This window comes from Bos javanicus, chromosome 20 (assembly GCF_032452875.1).
Source record: "Bos javanicus breed banteng chromosome 20, ARS-OSU_banteng_1.0, whole genome shotgun sequence".
NCBI lineage: Eukaryota > Metazoa > Chordata > Mammalia > Artiodactyla > Bovidae > Bos > Bos javanicus.
The window spans coordinates 63,699,311-63,723,970 of NC_083887.1; the positions used below are offsets into that span (position 1 = coordinate 63,699,311).

At 42.2% G+C, this 24,660-nt stretch overlaps 1 protein-coding gene across 3 annotated transcripts in view; it reads left to right on the forward strand.

Annotated features, from left to right (window-relative positions):
- Positions 1–24,660, forward strand: part of SEMA5A (semaphorin 5A) — a 565,637-nt gene that overhangs the window by 342,648 nt on the left and 198,329 nt on the right. For all 3 annotated transcript variants that reach the window (XR_009731836.1, XM_061393884.1, XM_061393883.1), the window contains one exon: positions 15,488–15,550. Coding sequence is in view for 2 of the 3 variants with exons in the window: in XM_061393884.1 (XP_061249868.1) it covers positions 15,488–15,550 (63 nt within the window). In the remaining variant the exon portion in view is untranslated. The remainder of the gene's footprint in view (positions 1–15,487; positions 15,551–24,660) is intronic.

The window sequence follows — 24,660 nt, forward strand, 5'->3', positions numbered from 1 at the left end:
ACAGTTGTAGAGGTCAGGAGTCCGAAATGATTTTTATGGGGCTAAAATTAAATCTCCCAGGCTGTGCTCTCTCCGGAGGTTCAGGGGAGAATCACTTCTTTGCCATTTCTAGATGCTGCTGGCAGCGTGCCTCCAGTCCCGGCCTCGCGGCCACATTGCCTGTTCCCGGATCTGTGTTATGTTTCCCTCTACCTCTCTCATAAGGAAGCATATGACTGTATTTAGGGCCCACTTGAATAATACAGGGTAATTTCCTCATCTCAAGATCCTTAATTTAATCACATCTGTAAAGTTCTTTTTTGCCCTACAAGGTAGCACTCATTGGTTCCAGGGAATAGTGTGTGAATATCTTTTGTGGGGGGCCATTATTCAAATCCACCAACCATGCTCTACCTCTACATACACACAAAATAGTGTTTCTGGATGCTACTCAGCGCCATAGAGATAGAAATCAAATTCCTTCACACAAAATTAGGTAAAGTTGCAACACTTGGCAATTAGTTGCCAATTCGGCTAATTATATAGGTAAAGACCAACTAAGAATGGATGGAAAGGGGTGAGGGGAAACAGTGATGTTTATTTCAATCTATTGTAAAACTGTAACAACAATATCGATTTTCAATCAAAATATCTTCAGTTCAGTTCAGTTCAGTCGCTCAGTCGTGTCTGACTCTTTGCGACCCCATGAATTGCAGCACGCCAGGCCTCCCTGTCCATCACCAATTCCCGGAGTTCACTCAAACTCATGTCCATTGAGTCAGTGATGCCATCCAGCCATCTCATCTTCTGTTGTCCCCTTCTCCTCCTGCCCCCAATCCCTCCCAGCATCGGAGACTTTTCCAATGAGTCAACTCTTCCCATGAGGTGGCCGAAGTATTGGAGCTTCAGCTTTAGCATCAGTCCTTCCAATGAACACCCAGGACTGATCTCCTTTAGAATAGACTGGTTGGATCTCCTTGCAGTCCAAGAGACTCTCAAGAGTCTTCTCCAACACCACAGTTCAAAAGCATCAATTCTTCGGCACTCAGCCTTCTTCACAGTCCAACTCTCACATCCATACATGACCACTGGAAGAACCATTGCCTTGACTAGACGGACCTTTGTTGGCAAAGTAATGTCTCTGCTTTTCAACATGCCATCTAGGTTGGTCATAACTTTCCTTCCAAGGAGTAAGCATCTTTTAATTTCATGGCTGCAATCACCATCTGCAGTGATTTTGGAGCCCCCCAAAATAAAGTCTGACACTGTTTCCGCTGTTTCCCCATCTATTTCCCATGAAGTGATGGGCCCAGATGCCATGATCTTAGTTTTCTGAATGCTGAGGTTTAAGCCAACTTTTCTACTGTCCTCTTTCACTTTCTCTTCACTTTCTGCCATAAGGGTGGTGTCATCTGCATATCTGAGGTTACTGATATTTCTCCCGGCAATCTTCATTCCAGCTTGTGCTTCTTCCAGCCCAGGGTTTCTCATGATGTATTCTGCTGCTGCTGCTGCTAAGTTGCTTCTGTTGTGTCCGACTCTGTGTGACCCCATAGACGGCAGCCCACCAGGCTCCTCCGTCCCTGGGATTCTCCAGGCAAGAAGACAGGAGTAGGTTGCCATTTCCTTCTCCAATGCATAAAAGTTAAAAGTAAAAGTGAAGTCGCTCAGTCATGTCTGACTCTTAGTGACCCCATGGACTGCAGCCTACCAGGCTCCTCTGCCCATGGGATTTTCCAGGCAAGAGTACTGGAGTGGGGTGCCATTGCCTTCTCCGCATGATATACTCTGCATAGAAGTTAAATAAGCAGGGTGACAATATACAGCCTTGACGTACTCCTTTTCCTATTTGGAACCAGCCTCTTGTTCATGTCCAGTTATAACTGTTGCTTCCTGACCTGCATATAGTTTTCTTAAGAGGCAGGTCAGGTGGTCTTGTATTCCCATGTCTTTAAGAATTTTCAACAGTTTATTGTGATCCACACAGTCAAAGGCTTTGGCATAGTCAATAAAGCAGAAATAGATGTTTTTCTGGAACTCTCTTGCTTTTTCCATGATCCAGCAGATGTTGGCAATTTAATCTCTGGTTCCTCTGCCTTTTCTAAAACCAGATTGGACATCTGGAAGTTCACGGTTCACTTATTGCTGAAGCCTGGCTTGGAGAATTTTGAGCATTATTTTACTAGCATATGAGATTAGTGCAATTGTGCAGTAGTTTGAGCATTCTTTGGCGTTGCCTTTCTTTGGGATTGGCATGAAAACTGACCTTTTCCAGTCCTGTGGCCACTGCTGAGTTTTCCAAATTTGCTGGCATATTGAGTGCAGCAGTTTCACAGCATCATCTTCCAGGATTTGAAATAGCTCCACTAGAATCCCATCACCTCCACTAGCTTTGTTCATAGTGATGCTTTCTAAGGCCCACTTGACTTCACATTACAGGATGTCTGGCTCTAGGTGAATGATCACACCTTCGTGATTATCTTGGTTGTGAAGATCTTTTTTATACAGTTCTTCTGTGTATTCTTGCCTCCTCTTCTTAATATCTTCTACTTCTGTTAGGGCCATACCATTTCTGTCCTTTATTGAGCCCATCTTTGCATGAAATGTTCCCTTGGTATCTCTAATTTTCTTAAAGAGATCTCTAGTCTTTCCCATTCTGTTGTTTTCTTCTATTTCTTTGCACTGATTGCTGAGGAAGGCTTTTTTTATCTCTCCTTGCTAGTCTTTGGAACTCTACATTCAGATGCTTATATCTTTCCTTTTCTCCTTTGCTTTTCATTTCTCTTCTTTTCACAGCTATTTGTAAGGCGTCCCCAGACAGCCATTTTGCTTTTTTGTGTTTCTTTTCCATGGGGATGGTCTTGATCCCTATCTCCTGTAGAATGTCAGGAACCTCCGTCCATAGTTCATAAGGCACTCTATCAGATCTAGTCCCTTAAATCTATTTCTCACTTCCACTGTATAATCATAAGGAATTTGATTTAGGTCATACCTGAATGGTCTAGTGGTTTTCCCTACTTTCTTCAATTTAAGTCTGAATTTGGCAGTCGGGAGTTCATGATCTGAGCCACAGTCAGCTCCCGGTCTTGTTCTTTCTGACTGTATAGAGCTTCTCCATCTTTGGCTGTAAAGAATATAATCAATCTGATCTTAGCCATTGCATATATCACAGAACCACCAGTTCTCATTCTCATACTTGAAACGCTTTCAGACTTGTTTACAAGGTAGAGTTCTTTCTCATCAAAGATTGAGTAATAGTTATAATATTCCCTTGGCACATAAATAAACTGATTATACTATAGAAAAGAGACAAATTCATAATGAAATAAATGGTGAAAACACACATTCCTGTTGAATGCTAAATTATTTGCTGGCTTTAGTAAGTTCAAGCAGGTATTCATAAAATTATGAGCTTCAGTAACTGGGAAATGAATATATCGATAATGCTCATTTAGTTCTCTTTTAACATTGTGATAATATTATAAATAATATTTCTTGAACAGAAATTACACATCCTGTTACACATTTTATGTAAAATAAGAGAGAAATGTAACTGCCCCAATATATATCAGAAAACAAATTTAATGTTTGTTTCTCTCAGCTGCAAACTAAAATTTATGAAACTAAGGCTGAATAAGAGTCCTAAAAAGGATTTTCCATATATTTTGTGATCTGACAAATAGATCAATATGTTTTGCAGTTGAAATAAATTCAATCTTTGTAGTGGTAGGGTGCATCTCAGGAAGCAAGGGTTTATAACGTGAACAATAAATAAATTCTGAGTGGTTCAGTGAGTATAGAATAATTCCCCAGTAAGCATCCATAATCTGGGCTTTATAAGTACTTCAGTGAATTCTAGTGCACTCATTCTAACTTAGAACCATGGAGAAAAGGAGTCGAGTACAACGTATTATTTGTTTTTGTGAAGCTAGTTTCAGAAAAAAATAGAAAATATTGATGGAAAAAGTAGAAACAAACATGCATGTATTTACATTTATGCTGAGTGTTATGGTCACAGTTTCTCTAGAATGCATTCATTACGATATAGCCAGAATATACAGTAATAGGACCGAAACTGATGAACCCAATAAAAGTGACTTTATGCTTTAAGCAAGAGAAACCGAATATATAGGATCACAAATAAATCTTGAAAACACACACAAAATATTTTTTTGACCTCAGCAGAATACAACTAAGTTAAACAAAGAATCTCTATCTCTTCGCATTCATGCTATGGTTGCTAGAGTATTTTTCTATATCTCATTTTGCCTCAAAATTAATACCTTGGCCCTTCATACTGGTTCTTCACTGTGAGATGGGATCCCTTCTAAACTCCTTCACTGTGATATGCAGTCTCTTTGAAACTCTTTAACTGCATTCCTAAATGAAGTCTTGTTCTATGGCTGGGAAACTCATTCCTGTAGTGGGGCCAGAATTGTTTCTGTTATTTTCCCCAAGGATCTGAAATGTGACTGTCAGTAGTCAAGCGCTCTGTGTAAGCAGGCTTTGGTCAAAGCCCTAGTACAAATTTAGCCTTGTGGAGACATTTCCAGGACAACATTCTTTATGCAAAGTTGCTTATCCTTCCAGTTGACTGAGGTCCAACAGAGCATTCCGTGTCAATTTGCTGCCTTTTTTTAAAAAAAAAACATTTTTGCAAGACCTCTTGTCATTGCTCTGTGAAGTCTTCAAGTTGTGTTAAGAAGCTCACCTTGGTCTGATATTTCTCATGACTACATAATCAATTTATTCCTTTCAGGGTACTTCTTTGCATGAATAGAATAAATGTTACATCAGCTAGAATGCCTACTTTTAATTTGATTGTGTTATATCTGTTTCATTTCTAATGAATGTCACCATTTTTGTTGAACATTACAAATATCATGATGTTTGAATTGCCCCATCTGTGTGATGGAAGATGTAATCGTATGCTTGAAAATATGGCATTTGAAGCAATACTTTTCAGGCATTTGGGATATATGCAGTTAAGGAGCTGGTCCTTGAGAAGTCAGTCCACTCTGAAGTCAACATTTTTATCCCATGCTTGATTTACTTTGTATTGGATTCTTTATATACAAATACTTCAGCAAGTTTATATATAAAAATAGTCATTTCTCCATAATTACAATTTTACCCCTACATTTAGGCTGATGAATTGGACAGTATGCCATTTTTCAAACCAATCTCTCTTGGATCCATGAAAATAACTTCTTTGAAACCAAGAGCAGCTGTGCTTGCTAGCTTACCTTCCAGCAACATTTTCACTGATGGCAACATTTTGGAAATATAAAAGTTGTTTGATGCCTCAGTGTCTGACAGTCATAATTCTAAATATTCTACCAGATTTTATAATGTCCTTGATATTGACCTCGTTCCTAATCAGCAAAATCATCTAGAAAGGGCTCATTCATGTTCAGGAGTAGAATGGGGTTATTAGAACTCACCTTCCATTACATTTTCTCCAAATTCTATCTAATTCCAAGCATTTTGTTTAAGATTTTTTTGGTTGTGGACTATTTTTAAAGTCTTTATTGAGTTTGTTACAATATTCCTTCGGTTTCATGTTTTGGTTTTTTGGCTGAGAGGCATGTGGGATCTTAGTTCCCTGACAGGGATTGAACCCACACCTCCTGCATTGGAAGACAAAGCCTTAACCACTGGACCACCAGGCAAGTCCCTCCACACTTTACATTGCTCATCAAAGATGCTTGGTTCCTTAGAACCAAATATGCTTCCTAGAGTCCCAGAATTCTAGAGGTGCTAAGGGATTTTAGGCATTGCATATATTTTAATTCTATTAATAAAAATTCTATTAATAAAAAATTAATTCTATTAATAAAAAATTCTATTAATAAAAAATTAGTTACATTGATGTATACCATATATAAAAATTTAAGGCATTGGCAACCCTCAGTGACATAAATTTTATTGCTATGATTACCCAGATAAGCTGGTTTATTGTACAGCAGGGAATAAACTGTCTGCTGTCATTTGAGATTTTACTCCAAATTAACTTATTCAAAGGTGAACTTATTTAATACTACTTAATTGGTATGAATCAGTATTATTTCAGTAATCAAAACAAAACATTGAACTGATTGAATACTGAGTGTGTTATGACTCAGGGTCACTTGAGGTCACCTTTTTTTTTTTTAATGATTTAATGCTATCATCTTGATTATATTTATAACGTGAATTTAGTAAATACCACTTTTGTATTCTTTTATATGAGATCATTTGAAAAGACCCTGATACTGGGAAAGACTGAGGGCAGGAGGAGAATGGGATGACAGAGGATGAGATGGTTGGATGGCATCACCAACTCGATGGACATGAGTTTGGGTAAACTCCGGGAGTTGGTGATGCACTGGGAGGCCTGGCGTGCTGCAGTCCATGGGGTCGCAGAGAGTCAGACACGACTGAGTGACTGAACTGAACTGAACTGATAGATTATAGGGCTTCCCTGATGGCTCAGAGGTAAAGAATCTGCCTCCCAATGCAGGAGATGCAGGTTCTATCCCTAGCTTGAGAAGATCCCCTGGAGAAGGAAATAAATGACAACCTACTCCAGGATTCTTGCCTGGAGAATCCCATGGACAGAGGAGCCTGACAGCAGGCTATAATCCATGGGGTCACAGAGTTGGATGAGACTTAGTGACTAAACAACAACATGTGAGATTTTACATAAGACTTGACTTAAGGAGGTGAAAGCACACACACACACACATGCACAAATGCAGAAGAAATGTAGACATCTGTACTCTAGTGCAGGGGTCCCCAACTCTTGGGCCAAGGACCAGTACCTGTCCGTGGTCTGTTAGCAACTCGACCACACAGCAGATCATAAGCAAGTGGTGGGTGAGCAAGCAAAGCTCCATCTGTATTTGTGGCTGCTCCCCATATCGCTCATGTTACCACCTAAGCTCTGCTTCCTGTCAGGTCAGTGGCAGCATAGTAAATGGATGTGCTGGAGTGAACCCCTAACTGTCCCCCACCCCAGTCTGCAGAAAATGATCTACCATGAAGCCAGCCCCAGCCTAAAAGCCTGGGGACCCTGCTCTGGTGGATTCTGCACTCACCTTGATGTGTCTCTTCCCAGTGTCAGGGGAGGGTTTGGAAGAAACACTGTTGTGGTGCATGGGCCACAGGTGCGCAGGGTATGGTACCAAAGCCTCACGTGTCCCTTCCACTTGGGGGGCACCATCAGGGTACCTGGAGCTGCTTCCAGGTTGCACGCATAGAGCTTCCTCAGCCTACTCATATATGCAGAAGGCGGGCTCTTGAACAAACTTCTTGTGTGTGAAGCAGTGTTCCAGGTGCTGAGGACATAGAAGTGAACCGAGAGGATGAGACGCCTACCCAAGTGGGAGTCACCTTCCAGGGGGGCTGAGAACACCTGTTGCTGTTTCCATGCATGACCATACAGGCCCCACGAGGAGGTAACCCTTGAGCAGAGATGAGCCAGAGGCATAGGCATTAGCCAGGAGGGTGTCCCAGAAAGTGGGACGAGCCGGTACACAAGCCACAGGAAACACATCTGCCTTGTCTGAGGATCATCACAGGAGATGAGGGTGATAGGGGCCAGGAAAGCAGAGAGAAGGTAAGTGGCTCGATCTGGTAGACCCTTCCAGATGGCTTTAACTTTTACTCCAGGTAAATGAAGGACCCCTGGAAGGCTGTGGCAGAGGGGGGATGGGATCTCAACATCCGTTTTAAAAGCACAAATCATTGTTGTCTCAAGAGCAGACTGTTATGATATTCGAGATGTGTTGTTGTTGTTGTTCATTCGCTTAGTTGTGCCCAACTCTTTGTGACCCCATGGACTGCAGCATGCCAGGCTTCCCTGTCCTTCACCAGTATTCCAGAGTTTGCTCAAACACATGCCCATCAAGTCAGTGATGCCAACCAGCCATCTCGTCCTCTGTCGCCCCCTTCTCCTCCTGCCCTCAATCTTGCCTAGTATCAGAGTCTTTTTCCAGTGAGTTGGTTCTTTGCATTAAGTGGCCAAAGTATTGGCGCTTCAGCATCCATCCTTCCAATGAATATTCAGGGTTGATTTCCTTTAGGATTGACTAGTTTGATCTCCTTGCAGTTCAAGGGACTCTCAAGAGTCTTCTCCAGCACTACAGTTTGAAAGCATCAGTTCTTCAGTTCTCAGCCTTGTTTGTAGTCCAACTCTCACATCCACACATGACTACTGGAAAAACCATAGCTTTGACTAGACAGATCTTTGTTGGCAAAGTGACTACTCTGCTCTTTAATACCCTGGCTAGGTTAATCATAGCTTTTCTTCCAAGGAGCAAGTGTCTTTTAATTTCATGGCTGCAGTCACGATCTCCAGTGGTTTTGGAGCCCAAGAAAATAAGATGTGTAATGTCACAAAATCAACCTCAGTTTTTATATCATACCCTGGCTATGCAGTTGTAACTGTAGAGTTTCATTAGATGAATCATGCCTCCTTTAAAATCAATGCTAGGACCATGAGTGGGCCCAGAGGCTTAAAAAATGAATGCATTCCATGACAGAGCAATCGATGACTTGTATGATTAATTAATGTTTGCTGAATGGCTACAGCTCCAAATTTAGGTGTACACACATTTCTAGCTTTAAGTGTACAGTTGTTTGGTTTTTTTCCTTTTTTTTTTTTTTAAATTATGGGCTTTCATGGTGGCTCAGATAGTAAAGAATCTGCCTGCAATTCGGGAGACCTGGGTTCGGTCCCTCGGTTGGGAAGATCCCCTGGAGAAGGGAAAGGTTACCCACTCTACTATTCTTGCCTGGAGAATCCCATGGCCAGAGGAACCTAGCAGGCTACAGTCCATGGGGTTGCAAAGTCAGACACAACTGAGCGGCTTTCACTTCACTTCACTTTCTAAATTAAGGGAAAAAAGAAAACCCTGATAGGCAGTAATGAAGGTCAGTTGTGGTCAATGACTAAATCGTGTCCAACTCTTTGCAATCCCATGGACTGTAGCCTGTCCACCAAGCTCCTCTGTCCTTGGGATTTCTCAAGCAAGAACGCTGAAGTGGATTACAATTTCCTCCTCCAATGAAGGTCAGTTACTTTGACAATTTCAAAGTGAAGGGAGAGTGGATTAGAGCCCAGACTTCCTCCAAGCTACCAAATTTGAATCCTGGTGTCCCACTTACTCTCTCTGTGGTTTTGCAAAGTGCCTTAACCACTGTCCTCATCCAGAATATAACCTTAATGGTATTTTCCAATCTATAAAATTATAGAGAGGCATATATGTGAGATAAATGTATAGAAAGCATGTGGCACTGTGATTAGTGTGTAACCAAAGTTTCTGAACTGTGGTGTTGGAGAAGACTCTTGAGAGTCCCTTGGACTGCAAGGAGATCCAACCAGTCCACCCTAAAGGAGATCAGTCCTAAGTGTTCGCTGTAAGGACTGATGTTGAAGCTGAGGCTCCAATACTTTGGCCACCTGATGCAAAGAGCTGACTCTTTGGAAAAGACCCTGATGCTGGAAAGATTGAAGGCGGGAGGAGAAGGGGACGATGGAGGATGAAATGGTTGGATGGCATCACCGACTCGAGTTTGAGTCATCTCCGGGAGCTGGTGATGGACAGGGTGGCCTGGCTTGCTGTGGTCCATGGGGTTGCAAAGAGTCAGACACGACTGAGCACCTGAACTGAACTGACTGAAAGTTTTATAAACTGTTATCCACGCTTTGGTAAGATCTGGCTAATTTGCAGCAGAACAGTGTCCCTCATTAACATGCTGTCAGTTGTCGGTTTCAGGGCTTCTTATGTCGTGATGTCAGGCTATCTGTGCTGTGAGGAATGGGGTCCCTCCAAAATTCATCCTCAACTCGATTCTCAGAATGTGACCTTTTTAGCAAACAGAGTGTTTGCAGGTGTAATTCGTTAAGATAATGGATTGAATGGGCCCTAATTCGAATACCAATGTTTTCTTAAGAAGTGCATTTGGACAGAGATACACGGGGAAGGACTGTATGACGACAGGTGCAAGGACTAGAGTGATGCTTCCAGGAGCCAACGAAGGTCAGGGATGGCCAGCAGTCACCAGAGGCGGGGGAGCCCAGAAAGAAGCAATCTGGCTGATTTCTGACCTACCCCCTGGGAACTGTGAGAAAATAGATTTGTATTGTTTAAAGCCACCCAGTTTGCGGTGCTCTGTTACATCAGTCCTAGGAATCTCATATGTTGTCTGCTCAATTAAGAAGAACAGCCCTGAATTTAAAAAGCCCAATTATAAAACAAAAGCCCCAGTGAGCATTTGACAAATTGGGAGCTCCACTGGCCAGTGATCAAAGGAAGTTTGACTTGGTATTATTTTGTGGAAGAAAATCTTGGGCTTTGATATATAAGGATTTAAACAATCATTATAACACGCTTGTACGGGACTCTCTGAGGTTCAGATGTTTCTCTAATGTTGGATGACTTCAGTTTTGTAAGAATCAAAAAACAGTAGTTAGAAAATATGATGAACTTCCCCTTCCAATTCGCTGATTTGGAAACCGCCAGTAAGAATAAAGTGGGCTTGCCTACATTTGCCATAGACGTAAATGTAGGTGTACAGCCAACTGACTCTAAAAGTGAATGAATACACTTAATATCCACTGAGGAGTAGAGACACGGAGGCAGACTGGACAAATCCTTTCAAAGTGACTCAGCCCTTTTCCGCTTTATGTCTTGCAGTGCACACCTTAACATCTCAAGGGTCCCCAGTCTCCTAGTTCAGGGATCAAACCCGGGCCCCCTGCAATGGAAGTGCAGAGTCCTAACCACTGAACTGCCAGGGAATTCCCAACTGCCACTTGTTTTGAACCTATCAAGTGTGACCCCTAAAATAATTATCGAAGCTGCCTTTGCCCAAGGATAACTAGATTGACGCTTGACTCAGGTCGCATAAAAATCACAACTGTTTCGAATTCCAACTCGTTTGCATTTTGCTTCTCTTTTGAACACACATACAATCTCACAGTCCCTGGCAATTTGTTTATAATCATCATGACAATTTAACATTCTCCAGCATTTCAGAGAAATCCATGACATAATAATATGAATGCAAACATATTTTTAAAAAAAGCCCTCAGGTGGTTGTTAATTTTTGGCACTGTGTAATTAAACTAGTTTTTTTTTTTCATGTTATCTTTTGCCAGTATCTAATTAGCAAAGCCATCTGCTGAAAGAGTGTTGGCCCATCTGCCTAGAATGTTGTTCTCTTCATTTTTATGAAAAGTATCTGCCTTTGCTGGTCGCTGTCTAATTAACTTCTCTGTCTGCAGAATGTGATAATACACAGCTTTGTTTATATACTTCCACGAACTGTGGATTTATATGTATGTAACTCGTCCATAAAAGGAGCCAATCTTTTTTTTCTTTCTCACGTCCTATTTACTTCAGAGATCACAGTTCTGTTTATCCTAACCTGAACATGTGTGTGTATGTGTGCATGACAGGGAAAAGCGTACTGTATCATGAAACCGTAAATGCTTTGACACACACAGGATTTCTGCAGGTATAACGTGATTTTTGGTAAACCTGCTCTCTCTGAAAGTTCCGTCACTTCCTGAAAGTTAAAGATGTTGTGAGTTTCAGTGTACCACTGGACTCTGAGATGAACATGCTTCTGTAACAGCGAAAATGACTTTGGATGCATTCTCAGATTTAGCCTGATGCTGTCTAGGCTGACAGAAGTCACTTACATTTTATTGTAAATTAATGTCTGTGTGAATATTATCTCTGTGTGTGTGTTTCCTTATTTCGCTCATTATCTATTGGTGTCTTGTCCTTGGTCGGTAGTTAATGAATATTAAATGAGAGAGTGGTAAATGTGTGTGCATAAAGCACCACTTCTGTACATTGTTGAATAGCACAGATAGTATTTCTAACTATTTACAGTTGTGTCACAAACCGGAATCTTTCTGTCTTTTAGGCTGTAGATATTTCAAACTCATTGCCTTTGGATATCCAGGTAACCATATTATCACTGCAGCATGTCTGCTGTTGAAAAATATAATGAAGACTAAATACAGAATAGAGCCAAACATTAAGATATCTTTTCTCTGCCACGTCTTATGCGACAGAAAAAGACAAGAGATGACAGAAATTAAAGAAGTAAAAGAAACAGAGACGGAAAATATGATCACAAGTGTTGCATTGAGGTCTGAAATGTAGAATGTCTTAGCCTTTGTGGTGACTGTCATAAAGACAGGTTTGCCTGGGTAAAAAGTGTCTTAAAATGCAAGTCAACCAGAAAGATGGCTTCGTAAATCATAGTGGAATTTGTTCCAAAATTATGAAAGAATTTCATTCTGCACAATAAATCTTATTGAATAAAGAAAAGTTGTGACCAGGCTAAAACATAATCTACTTCAAGCAGAATAACTGAGAAACTTTGAAAAAATCTGATACTGGAGAGTCCCACTGAAATTCAGATTTCTCCCCAGTGAAAGTGTCTTTATCCATTGCTGCCACCTGGTCGTATAGGTAAAGTCTAGTTTGCTGAATGAACAAAAAATAAGGGGCTCATCTGGAACACCCAATTTTAGGCCAATCCGGAAAAGATACATTTCCCTACTCCATTCTTTTTCGAATTCTGGGATATCCAATCACATGTGTTCAACTGTACAAAAGATAGTTCAGCTCTCTTCTTAATATAATTTCCCTTTATCCTGTCTTCTAGTCAGGGTGAAAGTGAATCAAGAGAATAGCTACATAATCACAGTATTTAATTCTGGATTTGAATATTATTGGAAACTTGATATACTGTAATAAAAATGCCACAGGAAAGCAATTTAGCTACTTTTAATAACCGTCTTCAGGAAAATCTGTCAGTTTTTTTCTGTTTTCTGTTGGTCTAATAAACTTACGTGAACAATTGCTCTTCCTGGGTAAACTGGATAAGGTAGTGATATATGCTCAAGAACTGTCACGGTTTTTTTTCCTATCACTATCCCCTTCCAATCCTTGGCCAGTGTTTATCTTGAAAATGCAAAGGCTACTTGGATGTTAGGCAAACATGGGAAGCTGAGTGTTTGCCATTTCAGCAGAAGGATTTGAATTTTGATGGCATTTGATAAATATTCTTCCGGTAGCTCCGGCACTAACTGCTTCTTTCAGCTCTTAAGTTTACTGAAGAGCGCAGTACTGTTGAACCTTCAACAAATTCACTAGACCAGTGAGAGCCACTAGGAATGCCCCATTATCGAAAACAGTTCACTGAATAATTTGCCCAGCAATTATGCAACAGAAATTCCTCTTTGTGATATATAACTAAGTCCCCTTGGTGATATAAAATCCAAGTTGTATCGGGGTCTACTTTGCTAAAGACTGTATCATACTGTGGGCTTGCCTGGTGCCTCTAGTGGTGAAGAACCTGCTTGCCAGTGCAGGAGACACAAGTTTGACCCTGGGTTGGGAAGATCCCCTGAAGAAGGAAATGGCAACCTACTTCAGTATTCTTGCCTGTGAAATATCAGGGACAGAAGGAGTCTGGAGGGCTATAGTCTATGGAGTCACAAAAGAGTCATATAACTTAGGGATTAAGCAACAACTGTAATATCATAGTGTATCATTTCATTTTTGAGTTTGAGTTAGGGTGAAGGCGGGGCTTCCCTGGTGGCTCAGATGGTGAAGAATCTACCTGCAGTGCAGGAGACCCAGGTTTGATCCCTGGGTCAGGAATATCCCCTGGAGAAGGGAACAGCAACTCACTCCAGTATTCTTGGCTGGAGAATCCCATGGACACAGTCCATGGGGTGGCAAAGACTCAGACATGACTGAGCAACTAAACACATAGACATGCCCTCACCTTAGGAAGTGTGAAGACACGGGTGTCTTTATTTCAACGAAAACAACAGGATGCGCTTTTATACAGAGGTCTGCTAAAGGGACACTCCACTCAGAACTGCAGCAATGCACTTGTTTTATCTGTGCTTCCTGGAGATATATAATTATGCAACTGTACGTGAAGCTCTTGTCTCTTCTCTGAGGTGTCACCACTTCTCATAAAAGGATCTGTCTCTAGTGTGAAACTCAAGTCATTTGTTTGCATTAGATGCTAATTAGCTCTAACCTTCTTGGTGCCATTAAGCATTATGAACAGGAAAACATCACAGGAAGAAAGAACCAATTCTTTCATCAGATGTTGACACGGACAGAAATCTCTAAGTCTGCGCAGGGGAAAACAGTTGTAATATTGTTTCTGTTTGAAAGGCCCTGAAGTGGTTCTCTCTAGAACACTTTTCTTGTGGATTCATATTTGATAAGCAAGATAGGATTTGGAAAATGTGGTGTTTTATGTTTTAATCTCTTATGTAACATTCTTTGGAGAACAGTAGATGTTAGATAATGGTGTTGATGTGACTTTTGTTATTTTCCTCAGTTTAGAAGAGTTAGGAAAAAAAAAACATTCTTTTTAGAAGTAAGAGTGAAGCCTTTATTCTCTTGCATAATATTTAACATTAGAATTTTTTCACTTAGTTTATTATGTAGCAGTAATCCAAACTAAAAACACATTGTCCCTCACCTCAATTTTTTTTTTCTGGTAATGATTCATCTGGTTCTTCAGAACTCTTGAATTCTTCAGAAATCCAACTGTAACAGGAAAATAGGATAAAATTGTGATGACAGACAGACAGAATAAAGGAAACATTTTGGCCCTATGAAAGTGCACATTCCATAAAACAGTAGAAAATATAAATACTGCAGACGCTTAAATCTGTTCAAAATATGATTCCCAGTCTCAACATACCAGCCGTTAAAGCTTGCAGGCATCATTTCTCCTGTGAAGTAAGTGTACATTATGTTGACTAATCACAGGTCCACTTGTGAGTTAGCATCAGATGTCAAAGGATGCATGTCAAATTGATCAGCGTGAGTTAGATCTAGAAAGTGAGGGAAGAAATGTAGAAGCTGTAGCTCTCAGTATTTAGCGGGAGCTAATGAGAGTATGGAAATGAGTGGCTCTGGGAGGAAGTAGTAGCTGGGCTTTGCATGAGCTGCTTATTTTATTGACTATTCATCATCTATATGTGTGTTTGGGGAGTAGGGACACATGCAGTCAACCTCGCTTCATTATCTATGAATATTGATAAATGACAGACTATTCAAATAAGATGTACACATCTAAATGAGGATTTAGATCAGTTTGTTTCAAGGCTTCTGTTCTCAGCATCTTCAGAATCTATTCTGTGATGCACTGAAGTGAATGTTTCTGTCATCAGTGTGTCAGAGTCACCAACTCATAGCATGTGCCTGTCTTATGGTGACACTTGAAATATCACATTATTGCTGCATGAATGAAAATACTGAGTCCTTTAAAATGCTTCCCTTTGAAAGCTCAGTGTAAGCCCACATGACAGGAAGACATGCATTTTGTGTACACTTTGTTAGTATGAAAATGTTAGGTGCCATGGCCTCTCTGTGTTACCTCTTCTGGGTACTGATGCCTTATTATTTATTTTCCTTTTATTCAGTCAAAGTCCTAATAGTTGCTGTCATATTGGTGTTTCCTACAGGCTGCGGAATGGGAGTGTGATGAAGCAACCAAGAAGGCCTGTTACAGCAAAGGCAAGTCCCAGGTAAGGAGGACGCTGTTATGGGCGTGTCATCACTGACTTGGAGGCCGGTATATAGAACATTTCAATATGAAGGTTATTCCTGATTATGATGCCATGGAAACTGGAAAATGAAGCAAGGTTCAAAATATACACGCAGGAAATTCTCAAGGTTCTACCGTTCAAAAGTAAGATGAACAATAATCAGTTGTTAGGATTCAGAACATAGCAGATCTAATTTGCCCTCCCAATCATTAGAATGAGACATGAAATTAATTGATTATGATGTTATTTAGAAAAATATGGACCTGAATTTTGAAAATACTATTTTAATTCCCCCTAATCATTGCTTATGGGCTTCCTGGATGGCTCAGTGGTTCAAAGAATCTGCCTGCAATACAAGAGATACAGGTTTGATCTCTGGGTTGGAAAGGTTCCCTGGAGGAGCAAATGGCAACCCATTCCATTATTCTTGCCTGGAAAATTCCACAGACAGTGGAGTCTGTGAGGCTACGGTCCTTGGAGTCACAAAGAGTTGGACACAACTGAGCAAATGAGCACAGCACAGCAATCATATCTTGCAGCTCACTCCAGGAAGTGATTATATAATAAATCTAATTATTAGATCAAAAGTTTTAATAATGCATCTTAACATATCTTTAAAATATGTTTAACATATTTTAAAATATAGAGCCTTCCCTAGTAGCTCAGATAGTAAAGCATCTGCCTGCAATGCAAGAGACATTGGTTTGATCCTTGGGTTGGGAAGATCCCCTGGAGAAGGGAATGGCAACCCACTCCAGTATTCTTGCCTGGAGAATCCCAGGCACAGAGTAGCCTGGCGGGGTATAGTCCAAGGGGTCGCAAAGAGTCAGACATGACTGAGTGACTAACACACACATCTTTAAAATGAGCTCTCTCTCTCTGTCTGTCTCCGAATGAATATCTACATCCTTAAGTTCCCAAGGAAAGATTATCGCTAAGGTTGGAGATACATTTCTTGAATTCCTGTGCACATCACACGTCTTGCTGTTCAGTCACTCTGTCATGACCCCACAGACCACAGCATGCCAGGCTTCCCTGTCCTTCACTATCTCCCGGAGTTTGCCTGAACTCATGTCCATTGAGTTGGTGATGCCATCCAACCATCTCATCCTCTGTCATGCCCTTCTCCTCCTGCCTCCAATCTTGCCCAGCATCAGGGTCTTTTCTAAAGAGTTGGCTCTTTGCCTCAGGTGGCCAAAGTAGTGGAATTTCAGCTTCAGCATCAGACCTTCTAATGAATATTCAGGGTTGATTTCCTTGAGGATTGACTGGTTTGATCTCCTTGCTGTCCAAGGGACTCTCAAGAGTCTTCTCCAGCACCACAGTTCAAAAACATTAATTCTTCAATCTACCTTCACACAACTGGTCGGCTCAGTAAGAGGTCTGAGTCCTTTTTTCAAGGAATTTTATATTTCAAGAATATCACACTGGATCATCCTGAAGGAATTCTTCTGCAGCTGGTCCATAAGCTCATGATGTTTCATTCTGTTGAAAGAAAGTGAAGTCTCTCAGCCGTGTCCAACTCTTTGCAACCCCATGGACTGTAGCCTGCCAGGTTCCTCTGTCTGTGGGATTTCCCAGGCAAGAGTACTGGAGTGGGTTGCCATTCCCCTCTCCAGGGGATCTTCCTGACCCAGGGATCGAACCCGGCTCTCCAGCATTGCAGGCAGACTCCTTACCATTTGAACCACCAGGGATCATTCTGTTAGTAATCATCTTACTTTATTGGAATGTGGGCCTTTCTGATGTGAATCACACTTGGGGTTACAGAAGAAGCAGACACACAGCGGCAGAGAGGGCTTCCTGTGCAAAGTGTGGTCCCAAGGCCAAGAGCTTGGGGGATATACAGCAAATGAAGAGAGGGCGCTGGTGAAGTATCCTCACACCACCTGTGTTTGTCCAAGACTGTTCTATTCTTTATTTTATCCAGTTTCATCCCCTGTTTCTTTGTCTTTTAAATCAGCAGTTCTGAGAGACATACATGGAGGCAGGTCTCAGCACACTGAGGAAAGAGCTAGAAACAAGGAAGAGGAGGAAGAAAATGCCATCCTAGCTAGAGAAACACTTGGAGACATTAATAAAAAAGCAAAAGTTGCTGAAGGCTATTTACTGAAAGTTATTTAACCTCAAAAATTCCTCTGAGATAAGTCATCAGAGACACAGATGATTTAAAGGTAGCACCAAGTTCCAAAGGATCAGAATAGCGTCTCTTAAAATTCCCCCCAAAATAAATGAATCAGAACATATTAAATTTTTTTACCTCTATAAGAAATACAGTGGAATTTGTATACATTATGTATAAAGATTTTGAAAAGGGGCTTCCTATATGCTTTTCCTCTCCTCCCTCTAACACTTACGTGTTCGATGGGTGGATTCCTGCACTTTTGCTCCTTGTTCCTTGGCACACAAGGAGTTCTTCAAGGAAGACCCTCTGGACTGAGCAGTGAAAAGGGTGGAATCAGATCAGCTTGGGTGTGAGGCCTGGAAACATGACTTTCTTCCTTCTAGTAAGATCCACTGATGGGAAACGCTGACTGCTCTGGCCAAGGTTCTCAGGCCAATGCTGTCCTTTTGTCTGGTGACACTGGTGACCCCAGGGAACTTGGGCTTTTTTCTCCCTCTTCAGTTCAGTTCAGTCACTCAGTCGTGTACAACTCTTTGCGACCCCATGGACTGCAGCACGCCAGGCCTCCCTGTCCATCACCAACTCCCGAAGCTTACCCAAACTCATGTACATTGAGTCGGTGATGCCATCCAACTGTCTCATCCTCTGTCATCCCCTTCTCCCGCCTTCAGCCTTTCCCAGCATCAGGGTCTTTTTAAATGAGTCAGCTCTTCACATTGGGTGGCCAAAATATTGGAGCTTCAGTTTCAACATGAACACTCAGGACTGATTTCCTTTAGGATGGACTGGTTGGATCTCCTTGCAGTCCAAGGGACTCTCAAGAGTCTTCTCCAACACCACAGTTCAAAACCATCAATTCTTCGGTGCTCAGCTTTCTTTGTGGTCCAGCTCTCACATCCATATGTGACCACTGGAAAAACCTTTCACTTGTCCTCTTTTCCCTCTTTATTGTCTTGTCTTCATCTTCCTCTAGGACTTTGGATCTTTGTCCTCCTCTTCCTGCTTACTGGGGCTATGATACACCCATGAGCAGCACTAGTCAGTTTTGGGAAACCTAGCCAAAAATCCTATTGACACCTGCCTGTCCTAAGGCTTGTCTGAGAATATGTGTAGTTGGTAGCCCTGGGTCTGGGGGTGGCTGTGCCCTCTTCCACCTCTAGAGCTCCATCCTAACCCTTCCCCACCTCCTTGCTATCATTCCACCCTCCCTCCCTCACCCATCTCCCTGGACTTGTGTGTCCCCTGTCGGTGGGCATTCTTGCCTCACCTGTCCCACAATACCCTCCATCTCCAGCATACACCACTGCATCGCTTCTCAGTAGCTGTTTGTATTTCCTGGTCAGTCTGCATGTTAATTACCCAGCCCCCCAACTCCTCAACTGGGAGCTGGGCCAGTGGATTCATGTTGATCCCAGCCTGTGGTGGCTGTTCAACTTCACTCCACTATGGAGTGAACAAACGCAGGACCCTTCATCTGGGCTCTGCTCTCAGCATTCCTGATGTTGGGGCTGGATCACTCCCCGCTGTGAAGTCTGTCCTGTTATTGGTGCATGTTTAATAGGGTCTTGGCCTCTATGTGCTGGATGCTGGTAATTCCTCTCACCCATCAGGACAACCAAAAATAACCAAAAATGTCTCCAGACATTGCCAGACTATGACTCGGTTGAAAATTCTGGCTGTAATTACCCAAGATGGGAAATATATTGACAACTTTTACATTGTCTGTGTTAGATTTTACTCTCCCTAAGAGTCCTTTCGTATTTCATATCAATCTTACTTATGTATTCATTTCATGGACTTTAAAAAAATCACAGTTAATCCTCTTCGTCTCTGTGGACTTCAGTCTCCTACGTGTTACAGGAGAATATTCGATTACTTAATCTAGCCAAGATTCCTCCTGCTTATAGTCTATGAGTCTTTAATTTTAAAACAATCTTGTGGTAACCTTATACTAGTAGATTATTACTCTTCGGGGTGCAGAGTCGCTTCTACTGAATCAAAATTGGCCCATATTTTGCCTTAAGCTGTGATCATTGGTTGTTTGGTGCTTAGAAATTAAGCAAGTAAAAGCCAGAGAACACACTGCAAAGACCGTCTTTCGTGCTCATTAGGAGTATACTTTTGATTCACAGAAGGAGTGAATCATTATTATACGTAATTGAGGCTTGCTGATACACAGAAAGAAAACGAGCAAAACAAACGTTTTCAAAGGAAATCATACCTTTACGTTCCACATGTTTCTGGTTTTAATCGGCTAAGAACAATGGCAAAGCTCAGTAATTAGAAACTGATTCAAACTGCGTTTGTGGATGGAGGTTTTTTTTTTTTTTAAGATGACTATAAGACAGATGAAGATGAGTTTCAAAGTGCCAACACTGTGGGAAAGAGAAACTACATGTTCTTTTAGGCTGCATGAAGTATGCTGATAAACTCACAGACGAGTTTTGAGCAACCTGAGCTTGGTTGTAATAGAATTCGGTTTTGTAGCAGAACTGTGTGCGGTGAAGTTCCCTGGCACAAAATGATAGAATTAGGAAGCGGAGAACCTAGACCATGCTGCTGGGCTGGTCCAAGGGCAGGGAGAGCAGAGGGACCTCCCGGGCTCTTCGTTTTTTTCCCATGAGTTCCTTTCTCTTATTTAGCCTCCCAGTTGCTTTCTTAAAGACCTGAGCCCTGCTCTTGGAACCCAGAAGGGGAGGAAATAACCCACTCCCCAGGGCTAGTCTCTGAATTCGAAGGTCACACACCCCTAGTTTCCCTGTGCTGACGCTTTCAGAGCCCAGATCAGAAAACGCTTCCATCGAGTTCCTTTGACTAAAATATAACATCTATTTGGGGGAGCGCAGTGGAATTTGGATTTTCTTAGTCGCCCAGGGCTTAGAAATAGGAATTCAATTATCTTTTGGTTGGTGCTATAGTAATATGAAAATTTTACACACAGATTGACAGTTTCCCCTCTCCCTGAAATAAAAAAGAATAAGGCAAAATGTGACATCTCAAAAATGAGAAAAATGCCAGCCATTTTGAGTGAACTCATTTTTTCCTACCCTAAGGGAAAAAAAAAGAAAGTGGTCTGTGCGTCTCCACATAATGCATTTTACTGTAGCAACAGGAATGTGGAGCATGGGTGAGGGGGCTGTGGCTGTGGGGGTCGTACCATCCATGCCCACTCTGTTCCCTGGGTAGAACATTCCTCCCCAGACTGCAGGGGTGGGAAGAGAGAGGACGCATTTCCTCAAGATTCCCGGTGCAGTTGGGATCAGCCTGAGCATCATTTCATGTGCAGCCCTTTAAAGTGACCATTTAGGGACTCGGGGTCAAGAAAACATCGCCAGATCTTTGATTTGGGCCTGTTTAGCAGAGAAGGGTGGGTGGAGACTGCCAGTTCTTCGTGAGCTTTGAATTCAGTTCCACTTAAACTTTTCCAGCTCCCTTGGGAGAAAGGGGGTGACTTGGCCTGAAAGGATCTTAAACATTCCATCTACGAGAAAGGGAGGGTGAACTCTTATGTTGTTTGTGGGTTCAAAACAGTTTTCTAATAAAATCTGTTGTTGTTCATTATTTTTGAAACCCCATTATAGAATCTGGCTTCTAGAACTATTTAAATGTGTTTGACACAAATATTATTTTAAACGTAAATAGTCAGTTCACTTGTAATCCAACAAGAGCTCTTTGTCTGCTTGGGGTCATTATGTCTAAACCAAAGTCCTTCCCACCGTGACCTTTAACAGCTTTACAAAGGAAACACAGCCGATTATTAAGGGAATAAAAGAGTTCCTTTATGCACGTATTATACTTTATAATTTTTGAAAGCTTCTTGTTTGTGATCTCATCTCAGTATTTTAAACACCAAGTTCCTAGAATGATTCTGCTGGTCAGTGGGAGAGTTTGGATTAGAATCCAGTGTTCTGTGCATTGTTCTCCTGCTGGATCCTATAGTTCTGCTTCCTGGTTGTCAGATTCTGCTCCTAAACAGGTTAACTCCAGAGAAGAAAAAGGAACCACCATCCTGCCTGGGAACCTGGTGATGTAGGGGGTAAACAACACTTTCATCCAAAGTGCCAATATTTAGAAACCTGTGAGTTAATCAGTGAAGGTGGTACTCTACAGTACTGCTTTTATTCTGTACTCTTTATTCTTAATTGTTCCAAGCATGGAAGATTCTTTCAGATTGGATGCTAACAACCTGTGCAGGTCACACACACCAAGTTTTGGTTTATAAATACATCGAAAACAACTTTTTTTTTTTAAATGAGAAACTGGGGAAAATCTAAGCAAAACAGAATGTAAAAAAAGAAAAAACAAAGAAATGGAGGAGCTGACTAGGGACACGTGGGCACACACTGCCCTTCCCAGCCAGCAGTGCCTTCCGGGACGAGCGGGTATTCTCAAGGGGCCTGACTACCAGAACATACTTTTTACTAATTGAGATAATTTGGTATCTTCTCTCATATATTTTTCCAAGATTTTTTTTGTGTGTGTGGGTAACTGGTTGGATGACTTGTCCCTCTGCTCTGACATGTGTCAGCATGTGAATTATCACATCCCCAGCCATCTTTCTGGTTCTCCATCAAGTCTGTGATGGACCTTCAAGATGGTTTTGACCCGCAGCCTTCTTTACACTTTGTCTTTCTTTGGGGAGATGAAGATAAATACCACATGTGGTATCTTGATTGTTTCTCTTCCCATAATCAGTGAGAGACCCTTGCTTTTCTTCAGTGCGTCTGTAGGACTCAGCCATGAGACCACCTCTTTCAACAGGAATGATTCTCTTCTAATAACTCAGCCTTGCCCCCAAGTTCCCTGTGATGTGACTGTCTCTAGCTTATTTCTACCTGCGTCAGTCTCCTGCTTAGGAAAACCAAAAAATGTTTCTCTTACATTTTGACCCAATTCTTAAAAGAGGTCTAAAAGCAGCAGCAGAAACAAACTCCCACCCCTAAGTCTCTGCGCCGTTTGTAATCTTCTCTCATTCATTGTTACAGCATCACCGCTGGGTCTGTTCTGTCCGCTCCGGCCATCCAGAGCACTCTGAGCCCTGTGTTCCCCGAGATGTCTCTCTGGAGCCCCCTCATTTATGCGGTTAGGGCTGGTGTTCCCACCATGGCCGTGATCCTCTCTCTGTGCCCCTCTGCTTTCCACAGCTGCACACCCTCCTCTGTGTTCTCGGAGCCAAAGCTCCCAGAGCCTGGGAAAGGAGACCGATGCGCCTTTTTGAAGTCTGGTTTTGTTCTTTCTCTTTAGAACTCATCTTCCCTTTCCCCAGCTATAAAAACAAAGCAGAGCAGAACAAAACAAGCCTCCGCATCTGATGTACCTTTTTCAGTTCAGTTCAGTCCCTCAGTCGTGTCTGACTCTTTGTGACCCCATGGACTGCAGCACGCCAGGCCTCCCTGTCCATCACCAACTCCCTGAGTTTGCTCAAACTCGTGTCCATTGAGTTGGTGATGCCATCCAACCATCTCATCCTCTGTTATGCAGTTTGTTTTTAATGTATTTATTTATTTTAATTGGAGGATAATTGCTTTACAATATTGTGATGATTTCTGCCATGCATCATTATAAATCAGCCATAGGCATACATGTGTCCCCTCCCTCCTGAACCTCCTCTGCCACCTCCCTCCCCATCCTATCCCTAAGGCTGTCACCGAGCACCAGCTTTTGTCTTCTGTTTACACTCATTTCTGAATTCTTCTAATAGTTAACGTCCATCGTTTATTCTCTCCTTTTTTTCCTCAAAGTACTTCAGATTAGCAGCCAATGCTAATTGGTTACTATTATTGGTAATAGTAATATTAGGTTGGAGTAGGAAATGGCAACCCACTCCAGTATTGTTGCCTGGAAAAGTCTATGGACAGAGGAGCCTGGCAGGCTACAGTCTATGGGGTTGCAAAGAGTTGCCACAGCTGAGCAGCTGAGCACAAACAAGGGCCCACCTTAATCCAGGTTGATCTCATCTCAAAATCCACAATCATCCTGGAGAAGGAAATGGCAACCCACTCCAATACTTGTGCCTGGAAAATCCCATGGAAGGAGAAGCCTGGTAGGCCACAGGCCATCAGGTCCAAAAGAGTCGAACACGCCTGAGCGACTTCACTTTCACTCTCAGTAATATTAGGTAAATTATCTACCTTTGCTATTTCACTTTATGTTTAGAAAGCAAATTCAAGTGTTTTAGCTCATCTTACATCCACAGCTAGGCCATGCTGCAGGCTGCGTTCCGACAAACCAATGTTTCTTGGAGACTGAGGTTCTGTTTCATTGAAGAGAGCATCTCTGCGCCATTTAATCCAGATCCTCCTGACTGGGGAAGCCTGTGAGTCAAACCAGTGTGTCGGCACGCAGCGTCTTCTAGGTCCCGGTGTCCGGTCAGTCCCCACATCCTGTCCATTTGCTGGAGCCTGGCTTTGCCCTCTCACACCTCGCACAGTGGTCCAGGCACAGAATGAGGAGGGACGAATTATGGACGTGGTTTCCTTACCTGTCTGCAGTCTCCTGCCTTCGCTTGCATCCACATGGCTTCCTGATTGGTCCTTCAGTAACAAACATCAGATCAGGTCAAAACCACATGCAGTGAAAATATAAACTGGCCCCTTCACGTTCTGAATAAAAAGTATGCTCACACTCACTGGCCAGACACACCTGGTCCCTGCCTGGCATCCCAGCTCGTGCGGTGCCTCCTCTGTTCCCAGTGAAAGCACCCTGCTTTCTCCAGCACAGTCCATTCTTCATTTTGAAAATGTCTTTTCCCTCCTTCTCTCGCAAAAATCCTGCAAGTGCCAAGTGGCACCAAATCCTACTCTTCCTTTGACACTGACCTTAGGTGTCACCTCCTCCAGGAAGCCTTCCTGTACCTCCTCCCTCCCCCTCCCCTCCCCTCTAGAATTAGCACTATGCTGTTCTCCTGTGCTTCCTTAATAGAGCGTGTGGACAACTCCATGTATTTTAATTTTGTGCCAAGGGC